At 39.5% G+C, this 15,694-nt stretch overlaps 1 protein-coding gene across 1 annotated transcript in view; it reads left to right on the top strand.

Moving 5' to 3' along the window:
• The window catches only part of LOC101469790 (phosphodiesterase 1A, calmodulin-dependent), a 43,797-nt gene extending 29,730 nt beyond the window's left edge, over nt 1-14,067 (top strand). The window contains exons 5-16 of the mRNA XM_004566283.5: nt 1,104-1,170; nt 2,544-2,660; nt 2,760-2,900; nt 3,225-3,325; nt 3,816-3,941; nt 4,623-4,724; nt 6,926-7,046; nt 8,019-8,100; nt 8,703-8,823; nt 9,840-10,024; nt 11,229-11,393; nt 11,473-14,067. Of these exons, the coding sequence (XP_004566340.1) occupies nt 1,104-1,170; nt 2,544-2,660; nt 2,760-2,900; nt 3,225-3,325; nt 3,816-3,941; nt 4,623-4,724; nt 6,926-7,046; nt 8,019-8,100; nt 8,703-8,823; nt 9,840-10,024; nt 11,229-11,393; nt 11,473-11,525 (1,381 nt within the window). The 3' untranslated portion in view covers nt 11,526-14,067. The remainder of the gene's footprint in view (nt 1-1,103; nt 1,171-2,543; nt 2,661-2,759; nt 2,901-3,224; nt 3,326-3,815; nt 3,942-4,622; nt 4,725-6,925; nt 7,047-8,018; nt 8,101-8,702; nt 8,824-9,839; nt 10,025-11,228; nt 11,394-11,472) is intronic.
• The last annotated feature ends 1,627 nt before the right edge of the window (nt 14,068-15,694 follow it).

The following is a 15,694-nucleotide window of genomic DNA, read 5'->3' as shown; positions in this document are numbered from 1 at the left end:
AATCACAATATTTAGTTACATTTCTAGGGAGGTGCATGCCAAGTTATGCCATAGGTTACAGTGCAGGGTTTCAGAGTGCTTGCAATTACAGCTAAACATGTGAGCCTATGAGGATTGACTCACTTTTGGTTATTTAGAAGATCTGCAGTTTATGACACGTTGAATTTACTTCATTTTTCAGCCCTTAAATCAACTAAAAACAGGAACCCAAGCTTACCATGACAGACCTTTATTGATAAAGGACTGCTGAGAAAACAGTGCTGTGCAGACTTTAGCCTTTTATTGCTATTGACATTTTTCTTCCATAGTCCAGCACCTGCAAAAGAGTTTTCTTGGATATGTGAATTGTTTTTATATGATGTTGAAGAGCCATAAACAACATGAAAAGTATACTTTTTAATGTAACTGTATCTTATCTTTACAGTAACGTCATAAATGTATTCCCTGCCACTTCACTGACATGCAGAGGTTTCTCTTAACCTCTGAGCCTAGTGCTCTATATGTTAATTTATCTTAAAACTTGTTATACATGTGCAGAAAAGCAGTGAGGCATCGCAGAATTCTGTCAAATGATTGTTTCAAAAGAACACTTTCAGATGTTTAGTCATTTCAGTTATTTTTATCTGCAGCAGAAATCTGGAACACCTGCAGACAGAACAGAGAACAGTCATAGATTTTCTTCAAAATAAACGGCAGAACATCCGGCTGACTCCACCGCAGATGTGATTAAAGGGTCCAACATGAAGTGTAACAATGTTAGCCTGCAAGAGAGCTGGGGATGGAGATCATATAGGGAAACTGTGAAGTCCACTATTATTATATTGTAAATGACTCGCAGTGATAGAACGGTATCAGTTCATCTGCTGCAGCTTAATGACGCATGAAATCAAAAAATATCTGCTGCACCGAAGCAGCGCTCATTGTGTGTCTGTGTGTGTGTTTAGAATACGGTTACCATGACAACAAACAATCCATCCTGGTCACAAACTGTGGAGGAGGGTGGCTGGAGGGGGTCTGTGCGGGGAGTGTTTATATGCATGCCACTGCCTGTATCAATGTGTGAAATTAGTGCGTGATATTTTTATCTGTGTGTGTGACAACAGGATGTACAGACGGACGTCCAACATGGCTGGTCTGACCTATCCTCCCACAGCTTTGACAGCTCTGAAGGTAAAAATTACTGCTGCGTTCCCACTGGCAGCAGGTGACATTTTATTGTATTAAACCTGCGTTTGATTAGCAATTGAAAAAAAACAAAACCTTTTCAGTAAGAGTTCTGAGTTCAGAGCCTTAAAAGGAAATGAAGGGAGAGAAAAACAAAAAATGAAAGAAAATAAAGAATGACAAAAAGACTGGAAGAGGTAAGAAAGTGTGTAAGAAGGTAGGAAACGCAGGGAAAAGCAATCCAGGATGATGAAAAGAGGAACGTGAGAATGACAAGGAGGGTAAAAAAGTAAGGTAGTTGAAATGGAAAGGAGGCAATGTGAAAAGAAAAGAGGAATGAATGAGTGAATGAGTCAGGGAGGACTTGGGAATGGGAAATAAGAAATAGACAAAAAGGGGAAGAAAGTGAGAGGAAAACAAGAGGAAGAACAGGAAGTAGGAAAGAAATACGAATTGCAAAAAGGAAAGGAGACGCTAGAGAGAGACTGAGAGGGGTAATGATAAAGGAGACAGAGAAGGAAGTGAGGACCTGGTTGGGAGGAAAGGAATGAAGTAAAGATATAGCAATGAAAGGAGATAAGAGAGGACATTTGGAAGAGAAGAAAAAGTGGGATTTGGGAAGAGTATGAGGGTAAGCACAAGAAAAAGGTAAAGCTGTAAAGGGAAGGCGGAAATAAAAGGAGCTAATAAAACATCCATCCATCCCGCCAGCTAGCCAACCAGCCAGCCAACCAGCCTTTTTAAACCCTTGTCCAAGTCAGGATTGGGGGAGGGTGTTGGAGTCTATGTCCTAGCTGTCAAAGGACAAAAGGCGAGGTACAGCCTGGATAGCTTACCAGGGAAAAAAGAAAGTAAGATAAAGAAAAGAAGGGTGGAAAAACCAAAAACAGTGACTGAAAGCAGGAAACAGAAGTGCTTTGGATAGTAAGAGGTTATTAGGAAGGAAGGCATGAAAATGAAATATAGACAAAAAAATGAAGCAGAGAAGGAAAAGAGGAGATAAACAATAAATGAAGGAAGCGGAGAAAGGCAAGACACTGTGGTGAAGGACAATGTAGATTTAGTACATTAATGATATATGTTTCCTCCTCTGCACTTCCTTTTGTCTACAAACTTAGAAAAAAATTGAATTATTCTAGTCCACGCTTCTTGCATGATGCAAAGCACGACCCAATGAGAGGCTTTAAATGTAATTGTGTAAGTAAATGTGATAATTAATCTGAGTTTTAGATCCTTCCTGTTTGAGCAAACATTATCAGGACAGTGCCCTCTACTGGCAGAAATCTTCATTTCACTAAGGTCTCACCAGCTTTATGTCACACCCCCCTGCTGTAATCATACCTTACATGTGAGATGGTATTTGTTGATGCATTTCTCAGGAGGTGGATCAGTGGTCCTTTGATGTCTTTGCCTTCCACGAGGCCACAGGAGAGCACGCCCTCAAGTTCCTAGTCTACGACCTTCTGACCCGCTATGACCTCATCAACAGGTTCAGGGTACTCGCAGTTTAATTTTGTTCAAATCTGGTGGTGGGCGAACTTAATACTGGGGAAAGTACATTTAGTCTTTGTGCTAACTTACAGTTTTGTGTTCAGATTCCTGTGCAGGCTCTGGTGCAGTTTGTTGAAGCGCTTGAGAACGGTTACAGCAAACACAGGAACCCCTACCACAACCTTATTCATGCCGCTGATGTCACTCAAACTGCCCACTTTCTGATGCTACACACTGGACTGATGGTAACACACACACACGTGCACATCTTTTTGTGGGGAACCTCTGGCATCCCTTTACACTGCTGTTAAAATAAACCAGATTCTTAAAAGCTGAATCCTCAAACAGTCTTTCCTAGGACCACGCAGCATGTCCTCATTTTCCAAAACGTTGCTGATGTCCAAACCTTAAATTAGCCCACACAAAGACAGAAGTAGATTTTCAAAAACACCTATGTGGATATCATTTTGTCACAATCTTGTTGTGCAACTGTGCTTGCCTGCACATGGCTTGCAAAGACAGTTGTCTATAGAAGCTAACTAATGATGTGTGTGTGTGTGTGTGTGCAGCACTGGCTGAGCGAGTTGGAAATTCTTGCAATGGTTTTTGCCGCAGCAATTCACGACTTTGAACACACAGGAACCACCAACAACTTCCACATCCACACCAGGTAATGTAGATGGTAACACTTCATGTAGGTTATCAGGGGATCTGATTTGACAGGGACAGTTTTTCTCAAGATAATTAACTTAAGGTAATTGATATTTGACATTTAACACTAAACACAATATAAAGTTAACAATATAAAGTTTGTCACGTAGTACATAACATATGAATTAGGCCTGTGTTTAAAGACTCATGAAAAACATCTTTATCTTACATAATAAAACAATGGGAATCTGCCAGTTCACTGGGTGAGTTGTGAATTCATCCAACAGAGTTCCAGATGCTTGATTCAAAAGCATGGTGACAGGTTTAAGGAGGCGCTAGGAATAACACAGTGGGGTTCATCTGGAGTCCCCCCACCCTTCTTTTTTTTCAAAAATTTCAGCAAGTGTGGTGAATCTTAAGTAGGGGAACAACAGGAAACCTGCTGATGTTGCGGCTTCTGTATACAAACTGCAGAAGATATCTGATTGGATGTTGTGTCTGTCTGTCAGGTCGGAAGTGGCCATTCTGTACAATGACAGGTCAGTGCTGGAGAACTATCATGTCAGCGCTGCCTACAGGCTGATGGCTGAAGAAGACATGAATATCCTGGTCAACCTGAACAAAGATGACTGGAGGTTTGCCCTTACTGCCAATTCTTGATGTTTGTGCTTCCATCTCAATGCACCTAAATGCCCTTACCCTGAGCTTTGACATCACAACTACATACAAAACTCCACCTTGTGTCCTTTGTGTTGATGTACAGAACTCCTTCTCTAAGAGACAAAGAAAGGGCTATTTTAAAATACTTACTGTTCTGATGACATTTACAGAATTCCCAGCAGATTCTGTAAAAATCAGGTGACTGAAAATATTTTAAATATGTTTCCTTGGTTAAAGTGTTTTCTATACAGCTAGTATTGTTTTCAGAAACAGAGTTTTCATCACATGATGACACAGTCCTCATGTGTTAGTGTGAAGTCTGGTTAGTGCCCCAACCTGGCATGATATATGTGAACACACACACACGCACACACACACACACACACACACACACGCACACACTGTGTGTACTCATATCCTTGTGGGGACATCTCATTGACATAATGCTTTCCCTAGCCGTTTACCCAACCCTAACCAAAAATCAATGCCTAATCCTAAACTTTAATTATTTACTTGACTTGTTTTTTGAACCCAAAAGAAGTTGAGTTCCCACAGCGTCTCGACAATGTCAAGTTGACAAACTTTCAGAGGTGTGGGCTCTTTGATGAGAACTGATGGGTGATTACTGGATGTGTTTGTTTATTTATTTTTCATAGGGAGCTGAGGTCTCTGGTGATAGAGATGGTGATGTCAACAGACATGTCCTGTCATTTCCAGCAGATCAAGACCATGAGGAATGCCCTAACACAGACACACAGGTCAGAACTCTAGCCATTATTAGTGACCTTTGACCTTTGTAACTGGCTATCATTAGATCAGTGATAGCCAATGATACATTATGTTTTGTTAACAAAACATAATGTATCCATGCCTTTGTGTACTTTTCATATTTTCCACAGCTTTATTTAATAAATAAATATATTATTTTGCATAAATGTATCATTGTGACCAAACTTTTCCAGTTCAGATGGAAAAGTAAAAAGAAACGGATTCATTCTATCAGTTTATTTCCACCACATGAAAATAACGTCATGTCCTGCTGTGGCCACAAATGTTGTGTAACTGGCAAACTGGAAAAAGTCAATTTATTGTATTATTAAACAGGATATTTGCAGATCCTTAATTTCTACCACATGCAAAATTGAGGCCTTGATTGCCAATAAAATTGATTCAGGAGAGGGTCCTGCTAGCAGATAAGATATTATAGATAATGTTTTTGGTTAGTTTGTACAACATATTGGTGACTCCAGATAATGTTGGCTCATATCACTTTAGAATGTCTGCAGTCTGTCATTGGAAGAAACGATAAACCTGAAAGCCTTTAGTTATAAAATCGTGCCGTGAAAAATATCACTTATTTGTTGGCTTAGGTTTGGTGGAGGAAAGCGCACGATAACGGTCGGCTTACAGCTGTGAAAGCTAACACTGCAACAGATGTAGCAGCTAATTATGTTTAAGATGGTGCTGTGTCGATGGCATGAAATTAGTTCCTGTGTTAGCAAACAGGTGCCACCATCATGTCACCCATTTGTTAGTGAGGTCCTGTCTTAAAACCTCCAGCTGAGCATAGTAACCAAGACATACTGGGCACACATGGTGTAGTAGCTATTACCAGTCAATCACTGGGAAGTCACACTGGGAAGTAAGGCATACTCTCCTTCATCCCCCTTTCCCCTCTGATGAAGTTGATAATTTACAAAATGAACATCATGTTGTATTCAATATGTTGCTAAACTATCAAGCTGAGACTGTAGACTGATAAAGTGAATAAGAGAACTCATCTTTTTCTCAGATTTCCTTTTGTGACCAGATTTATGCCCTGAGCTGGAGATTAGAAAGATTAAGTAAGGCTTGTTGCACATTGCTTTGAAGCTGACAGCTGGTCGCCTGCAGATGCTCCGGCTGATGTATGTCAGTCAACAATATTTTTCACTCTCACTGGTAGTCACTTTAGTGGCTCACTATAGAGGTGTAGAAAAGGTTTTTCTCCAGTAGGCCCACTTCTTGTACACTGATGGTTGTTTCGGCCGTTGTCTCTTGAAGTTGTCGTTCGCTTTCCATTGTCTCAGGTCACCACATTGTTTTATATTGAGCCTGTGGCTAATTTAACCCTGAACTTTGTAAGACTTCTAAGAACCTTTTAGGTAAATAAAATTCTCTAAGTGAAAACATGTCTTTCTGTCTTTCTTACGTAAATAGACTTCTTCAATTTCATCTTAAAAATCTAATATTTACCATTTCTAAACCCGCTGATACTCTGAACTACAAATACTTTTCATTCTTCACACAAAAATGACTTTTCCCACTCAAACATGTAAAATTAGATTCCTCTGCAGTTTCATAAAAGATTTTCCGGCAGACTGTGCAAGGCTAGTCTATCTGACAGAGACGACCAGATCATCTGTGGGAGTGTGGTGAAAAGGCCCAACATAAGCTCCTGCAGGCTGCTGGACCAGATTGCCCTGTGCGTTCCTGTAGGAGCTATCACAGGAATAGTACCAGAGTCCAGTATCTCCTCTATGTTTGTCAGTCCTGCTGGACCTGCGGAGGTGTGTCCATGTGTATCTGTGTGTCTCTGTGTGTAAGCGTGTCTGAGTGTGTATGGAGGGGGTGCTGGCAGCTGTCGTGATTCTCAGCTCACGCTTGGATGGATTTTGGGGGAAGACGCTGTCATCAGCCTGTCAACACACTGGTTCTGCTTTTGTTGCTGCAGCAGCGGGCAGAACTGTACAGTCTGCACAATATGATCAAAATACAAAAAGGCACAGCACTGTTCACATAACATATGGGAAGCTGTAGCAGAGCAGTTTCTTTCCTTCACAAGTCATTCTCAAAAGACATTTTTGCTGATCTTCTACAGGTCCAAAAATGTAGATGCTCAGTTTTTAGTCAAGGTAATATAGCTTCTTTTTGATTGATGGATATTAATGAAATGATTTTGTTTCCTTTTCCTTTCCAGTATAGACAAAGTGAAGGTTTTGTCTCTGATGCTTCATGCTGCAGACATCAGCCATCCAGCCAAAGCATGGCCACTGCACTACCGCTGGACCCACAGTCTGATGGAGGAATTTTTTAGACAGGTACAAACATCTGTCAGTGAGGGTTCTCATTTGTGAGGATGCTCGTGGACTTTAAAATCAACTATCAAATCAAGCCAAGGAATCATCCTCTGTAAATCAATAAAACACTAAAAATCAGTGTAACACAGGCACTGTCACTGGTTGTATACTTTGTAAAAGTGTTTTAGTAAACCCTTGACTGCCATTTCCCATCATGGCTTAGCAACAATTTAGAAGGTTCTTTAAAACAGGATTTCTCCATATAATAACACAGAATTCTGATACCCTTCTCTTTCCCTCGCCTCTGTCAGTGCGCCCCAGGGTGGCTGTGGCTACATTGTAGCTTGCCATCACCAGTGTGTGAATGTGTGTGTGAATGGGTGGATGACAGGTTGTGTAAAGCGCTTTGGGGTCCTTAGGGACTAGAAAAGCGCTATACAAATACAGGCCATTTACCATTTACCATTTGTAATGCCTACTGCAAAATTAATTTGGTGCCATGTTAAAAATAAATCAACCAGTAAAGAAAAATTAGCTAATTGTTGCTGCATTAACAAATAAAGGCAACGTTAGCCTAATTAGCCATTTAGAATTAATAAAATCTTTTTCAGTTGTCATAGCCGACATAATTGACATTATTACTAGAAACTGTATGAGCTCTGTAACAGTTACAGGTGATGACCTGGGTGCTGCAGAGCTGTTTGTTTTGTTATACAACACTTAACTTTTTTGAGTCCACCCAACGAATTCCAGTCAACTTGTATCGGTAAGAATACATTTTTGTGTTATCACTGAAGCACTCTGAAACACTGAAAGACTCTATTGCCCATGTTGTAATGATGAAGATATTTTAGCTTATTTCCATGAGGAGGATGTCTCCATTGTGTTTTATTGTTTAAGGCTCAAGCAGAAACTGAATGCAAATCCCATAAAGTTAACTTGAGTACTTGAAGACACAGTGTTATATTGTCCCACTTTCTACATTGTTTCCAGGGAGATAAAGAGGTTGAACTTGGGCTCCCCTTTTCTCCTCTCTGTGACCGTAAAGCTACGATGATTGCCCAGTCTCAGATAGGTAAGAGTCACAATGAGAAAGGACTTCATAAACTTGTGCTGGATTTGCAAACAGCTGTTGAAACTTTATTCTCATGTTTACTATCTGGTAGTGATTTATTATAAGAAAAAGAACCAGTATTAAGTTATTATTAGTAATGATGCTGTTACGTCTCCTCGAGGGCAGGAGAGGATGACACAACGACTCTGGAAACCTGGTACAGGTGTTATAAAAAAAGTTTAATGGCAGCGCTCTCACAAAATAAGTAACCCAAATTCAAACAACAAATGTGGGGGAGAAAGGGACAGTTAGGTTGTGCCAAAAAAACCACCAAAAAGGCAAAACCAAAACTTAGCTGAGCTATTATCCTAGAAAAACAAAAACAGGGGGGAAAGACCCTAAACCTCAACTCAAAACAAGCTCAAAATTACATGGGTGGCATCAACCTACTTACCTAGTGTTTCTAACAAAAAGACATCAGCCTGCAGTCTGCGTACCTAAGGGAGTGGCAAACAAAAGGAGAGGGAAAGACAACATGCAGCCTGCAGACACGTAACAGATGCGCTTGTTATATATTTTGCTCTCTCTTCTTCTATTATCCTAACATTTCTCTTGGGATTCAGGTTTCATAGACTTCATTGTGGAGCCAACCTTCAGTGTACTGATTGACACGACAGAGAAAGTGATTGGTCCTCTAATAGAGGAGGACAGGAAGGCCAGAGAGACTGGAAACAGGAGATCCAGGTACTGCTGCTATTACTGCTGTAAGTTCAGTGACTTATTCAACATGTGTATTAGACACAAGGTTTTTAACATGAACGATTCCTCAGTGAATAACCACAACAAAAGAAAAGCAACAGACTTGATAACAGCTGAAACTCTTAATCCACATCAGAACAAGTCTTTGGAAGTCCAGACCTCAGCCCGATTGAAATCTGTGGTGGCACTGTGCATAAACAGATGCCCACAAACCTCAGTCAACTAAAGCAATGTTATAAAGTATAGTGGACTCAAATACATTAACAGCAATGTGAGAAACTGATAAAGTGATACAGATAATTATTACTGTAAGTTACTGCTGCAGAAGCTGGTTGTACAAACTTGTAATTGTTTTTACAACACTGCATAAAGTCATTTTTATTCATACTTGATGATTTTGGATGAAAAATCATTGAAAATAGGCTGGTCTTAGACCAGAAACTGTGAAACCCAGTCTAATCACTCAATTGTACAACTACTTATTCTTTTCTTAAAAAAAAAAAAGATTTATTTGGGGGTTTTTTTTGTTTTGTCTTTATTATACAATCTTTATTAGTACAGAGAACTGACAGGAAACTATGGAGAGAGTTGCATGCAGGACATGGATGCACACCTGTACATAGCACGATGTACAGATACATGACACAAATAGTAATTGGTGTTCTTCAGGACCACATAGTGGGCAAAGAGGGTAAAATATAACTTGTTGGTACAAGAACCAGTAACAGTCCCAACCTTAAATCAGCTAAATGTCCACAGGAAATGCCTCGACTACAGCATATGTTGATCGGTGTGTGAGGGCAGGTCATCACTGCACAAAATCAAGTAACATTGTTTTTCTCATAGAAATATAAAGTTTTTGGCCATGTAGAAAAAAAGTATTGCTCATTCACCAGGTTTTATTCAATCAATGCAATATGGAATTTTCCTTAATACATTAATACATCCAAGGTGGAAAAGGCAGTCCCTCTCATCGCTTTACACCTCTCTCTCTGTTTCAGTCTAACAGGAAGCGGTTCAGTTACCGTGGAGTCAGTGCAGAGACACAGTAGTGTTCGCCATGGGAACAGTGATGATGGACAGATGGACTTTTCCCTGACAGCCATTGATCTGCTGGCACTGAAGCTGCACCTCTCTGGTGTCATTACCAGCAACAAGGACAGATGGAAAGAACTATCTGTGCACGGTACACATACAGTCACAAACAAATATTCAAGAAACTCAGAATCATTCGAGGTAAAGTTTCTACAACCAAATTTAGAAAAAAATTGTTTTATTTGGAGTGTTATTATTTTGTTTTGCGCTTTTGGACATTATAAGACAAAGCTTCCAACAATCTATAAGTGATTTCTCAAAAAACGAGATGTTTTTCAGTGTAACAAATGTCAATTGTTCAATTCTCCCAATTCTTTTGATCTTTGGGCTGAAGGAAAGACAATACTCGGTGTATAAATGCTCAATCAACAATCTTTTATTCCATACAATTCTTATACCTCAGCAGTATAATGCATCATAAAACAATATCATTCATTCACAATAAATCAGCAGTCTAATGTAATACAAATCAGTTTAATAACTGTAATAGTTATCACCTTCTAAGTCAGGAGAATAATGCAAACTAAAACTACATAATGATTTCACAATCTTTAATTAGGGGTCTAACGTGGCAGATAATATAATAATCTCACACTCTTTGGAGAAAATGTTTGTCTGCATTTTTATAAAACATGCTCTTGAGAAAATTGTACCCTTATTTTAATATAAGCTACCATCTGTGTGCTTTTAGCCTTGTTGTGCTTGTTTCACACACTCAGCTGTGGACTGCTGTAATTTGTAAGACAAAAAAATTTAATAACGGTGCTGCCGATAAATATCCCAACAAAATCGATATTTTTCCACTGCGAAGTCATTTTTTCCTTGTTGACATGATCACAATACAGTGAGAGGTTAAATTGTTGAACTGAGATTTGTCCACCTTTTTCTAAAGTTTTGTGCAAGTGCCACCTGTTTACCTTTGGGTAGTCAACATTTGAGTTAGGTGTGATTTTTGGCTTAGCACCACATATCATATCTAATATACTGGGAATGTAATATAGTGGGAAAGTGTCTCATCTTCTGAGATAGATTCTGATATTGGAAACATTTGCCAGTCAGGTTGTTGTGGTGATGTATCTACACACAAGCTTTGCCATTAATGTAAATATCCACCAAATATCAGATGCAAAAAACACTGAACTGAGTGTAAACTTCTCCAACACTAGTTCTAGAAACAGCTAAGAGTCTCAAACCATCAAGGGCCCAGGCTTGAAGAAGATCCCCAGATTTGATGGAACAATTTTTTTTTCAGTTGCAAATTTGTGTATTTTCCTGTGTTTGCCTATTGTGAACAGAGCTAGCCAGCAAGGCGCAAGAAGAAAAAGAAAGTGTGGACCTCCAATCACATGCCTCAACCAGCCATCGTACTCCTGATGGACCCGCTGCCGATCAGCCACAGAACTCTGACTGCTCACCTCCTGGTGAATCTCATGACAAGTCACCAGACCAAATGTTGAATGGTATGAACTTGACAACAAACATAACAACTTCCTGACATTTAACCCTCAAACTTACCTTTAGCTGTGGTAACCTTTACAGGGGAGGCCCCAGAGGAGGAGAAAGAGGAAGATGAAGTGCCTGAAAACGCCTGACTGCCCTCTGCCAAACGTACCACTGTATTTGACTGTGGCAGACGACCCTGGCAACAGGGCGTTGCCGTGCAGAGTTCACACTCTCTGTTTAAACACAGCAGCTGACTAAGTGGTCCTTCAGTGACTGAAAAGGGCCACTAGACCTTTGTTTTTTTGGGGATTTTTTTTTACAACTGACCATGAAAATATCACATTCAGAGTGAAAAGATTCATTAGATAACAGCTTCTTAGCAGCTTCATGGCCCATTAACAGTGGTGAAAATGTGTTGTGATTTTATTAGAGATTCAGAGGAATGCTGTCTGTGAAATAGATGTCATCATTTAAATAAAAACAGAGGCAGGCAGGTCAAAACCAAAGAGTGTGGAGCGGCTTAAAAACCCTATTCAGGGAGTTGGGAGACTGAATGTCTGTTAGGAATAATAATTAACTGAGCTGTTAAGAAGCAGTTGTCGAGGTTTTGTTAATGCAGCTGAGCACAACAACAGGTGTGATGTTTTAAACTTATAATATGAGCGTGAAAAGTGATTGCTGCTCTGTTCTTTGTTCCTACTCCTTTTTATCTCACACTTCTACCCATGATGTCAAACAAAAACATGTTGGATGATGTTGCAGCAGTTGTTTATCGTACCGCCTAAGTAGCAAGCTAAATGGGGCCAATTGCATATTGGCATAATTGACTATGCTGAGATTATTAATACCATACAGAATTATTTCTTCTGGCATGCACGACTTAGGCTATTTTTTGGGGCTAAACCATACCTGGCCATTACGAACGCTTTTGGGGCAAAAATGTTAGCAGTTATTCAGCAAACTGGAACCTCTAACTTTTGGTCTTGCACTAGCATCGGCCGAGAAACTTTCCAAAATGTGTGCCAGGTGGTTGATGCCCAGTACCCCTCTGCAAGTTGTGCTTAGTGCTAATTAGCAAATGTTAGAGAGCGAAACTAAGATAAACCATAAATGCCATAAACCTTAAGCATTACACAAACAAAACTTATGTATATTACCACTATCACTGACAGCATATTAGCATTCTGATAGCATAGCTGATGGCTATTAGAGAAGCTGTAGACTACCAGGTGTGTAAAATATCCCAGCACTTTGTACAGAAGACATTACAAATGTTACATTGTAGAAAGTGATGTACAAGTTATGAAATTTTTCAGTTTATTTGCAAAGGAAAAATCCATGGACCTACTTGCATTGGTCAATTTACAGTGCTAACAAGTTAGCAATATATACCAAATGGAGGTCTCCTGTATGCAGTCTTTTAACGTAACATAAAAGGAGGCATCTACAGACCTGGATATAGTGAATATTTGCAGTCCTGGTTACACTGTAGTATTTGTCCTAAATACTAACATGCGACAGAGACAGGAAGTGTTGTCAGTCACGATGCTTTTTAAATGCACAGTATAAAAATGTAATCTCAAATGTCAGTTATTTATGTTTTGTCAAGCTCAGTTTGGTTATAGAAATCGTACCACAAGCTTAATTAGCTTAGTGTTAAATGTAGCTAAGCAAAAAACCATATAGCCCTTGTGTAGAAGGACAGAGTGTGGATGTTATTCACAGCTTGTTTACACCATCAGTGATGTATTTGATTCAAGAGCATTTTATTGAAACCGAATCACTCAATTCATTTTCTTATCAAATCTCAATTACAACGTGATGAATATTATGATATAATATTCATTAACCCCGCCCTGACTTTTTCTGCTGCTGTCTAACATGCCTCCTCAAAGTAATACAAATTAAATTAAACTTTGTATTATATGCATAACTAATGTTTGCGTGCACAATGTAGTGAACATTACCTGCAGGTGACCTAGTTGCTGCTCTGCTGCAGTTCACAGATCTCACAGATCACAGAATATGGTTTGACAGCTGTCATGAGCTGCTGCTCAACACTCGAATAATCTAAAATATCACATGTTCTTGCTTTCACATTTGACAGTATACATTTCAACAAATTCTAGTTTAACATTAAACAATATGCTATTAATACACTACATGGAAACGGCATGTAATTTATTATTTCTTTTCCACTTTTGACATGAGGCTGATATTGAATTTGCTTATTTAATTAGTATCTTTTTAAATGTTTACTGGTTAGGTAGAAGGTGAAGGGGGGAGCTGTACATAAGAAAGCTAATAGAAAGGATTAGCTCCAAGGCAAGAGGCTTGGTAACTAAAGATTAACAAAGATTTAATGAGGGATTTTCTGGCTGCTAAGCCTAACCAAGTACTTTGCAATCTCCAAAAAAGACATCAGAGCTCATCTGTAGGATCAAATCAGAGTCAGTTCTGTGTTACAACTGATTGTAATAAACGGTTGATCCCAAATCTGTATCTGAGCCCTGACCGAAGAGTCTGTTTCACTTGAAAAATGTTACATACGGGAGCTAAAAAGCTATGACTGCCATTCAGCTGGCTTTACCTTTTCCATGGCTAATAGCAGTAAAAATCCAAACATAACACAGTGGCAGTTTGAACGCACAGAGAGCAGAGCAGCAGCAGTAAATCGGTGTGAATTTCTTTACATGTGACCTTTTTTTTAAAAACAAAACATGGGCCATCTTATCGTATTCTGGGCCAATATACCCATAGGATAGCATTACACTGTACTCTCCATCGTTGTAGAGATTGTGGAGATGATGGAAAATGATAATGAACACTGAGTCCAAGGAAGTGTGATCATGAGTAAATAAATAAGATTTACCTTTAAATCGACAGGAGCCCAGAGTTCAGGCAGCTCTTGTTGTTCCTGTGCTGGGCCCCTGTTGCTCCACCTGGCTGTGAATAAAGAAAAGTGCCATAGAATCAACATGGTGACAAGAGAAACACCAGTTTCTATAGCAATGGACAATGAGTCAAAGGCCGGAGCCAAAATGGCCGAAAGTCAAAGCTCTTTAGATTCTGTGAGCACTGTGTTTGTTAATGCAATGTGTGCTATAGTTATTGTGTGCTCTTTGACTCTGTGTGTGGATGAGATTTTGAGTGTGAGTTTGTGTGAGAGAAAGTGTAAGAGTGTGCACTGTATACTGTACAGCTGTTTTCTGTATTATTGTATTAAACATTCACAAATCTGGCTCTGCCTTTGATTTTATTCAGTCTTGTTGTTTACATTTGGTGGTCAACAGACCTGTATCTGAACTTCTGGTATCTGCTTTCACTATATGGACATTCTACAGGAATGCCATTTCTGTCCAGTGCATGCATATTAAGTGACTTCAAAGACAAAAACAAAACATAATACTAAAGTAAAAAAAGATTTTAAACTAAAGATCCACTAAATCAACCTATTATACTTTCCCTTATTTTCTAATGTGCTGTGAAATTTTTCACCAGTCTCATTTCTTAGTCTTTTGTCAAACTTAAATGTTAAAACCAAATTTTAACATTAGACAAAGATAACCCGAGTAAATAGAAAGTTAAAAAGTAAAAAAAAAAAAATCATCTGGTGTAAAACTACAATTTCACCATCATACAAGAGTCTAACATGATGTGGTAGTGTGATGGTCTGTGGTTGGTTTGCTGCTCCAGGACCTGGACAACTAGCTAAAAGAAAAACCTTATGGAGACCATCCAGCCACCAATTTGTGTCCTGAATTTCAGGTACAGTTGGATGTTATTGCAGGACAATAATGTGAAACACAGCAGTGAGTCCACTGGTTAAAAAATGGGTCAAAAAAGAAAGTAAAATGAGGGTTTTTGGAGTGGCCTAGCCAAAGTGTGGACTTCTTTGCCATGCCCTTAAACAGGCCGTCCCCCTGTATCGAGATGCCAGAGAGGTGACATTCCACGATCCAGGACCTAATTTCAGTAAATGAGGACTGGACCATCAGACCACTGGTTGCTGTCTGAGTCACGTTGCACCCAACCCCTACAGCATCTTCTGTGGGTGTGGGACCACAGGATGGCTGTACCTGGCTTGGCCCAATAGGGTAAGACCTGGCCAACAAGTGTTCTCCTATGAGGTGAGGGGCCTCTTCAGGGGAGTGGCTGCGGTAACCCTTTTCAGGGTATAGGTTAATCATGTACCATAGTGTATTCTTCATAGAGCTACTGGGATTTGCTCTCATCTAGGGCAGCATAGCTCCCGGGACAACAACAGTGCCCCTGTACTAAGACTCCATACATAAAAATTAAAACAGATGTACACTAT

This window comes from Maylandia zebra, linkage group LG16 (genome assembly GCF_041146795.1).
Source record: "Maylandia zebra isolate NMK-2024a linkage group LG16, Mzebra_GT3a, whole genome shotgun sequence".
In the NCBI taxonomy this organism is placed as follows: domain Eukaryota; kingdom Metazoa; phylum Chordata; class Actinopteri; order Cichliformes; family Cichlidae; genus Maylandia; species Maylandia zebra.
The sequence above is the reverse complement of the archived record's forward strand: the minus strand, read 5'-3'. Positions and strand labels throughout refer to the sequence as shown.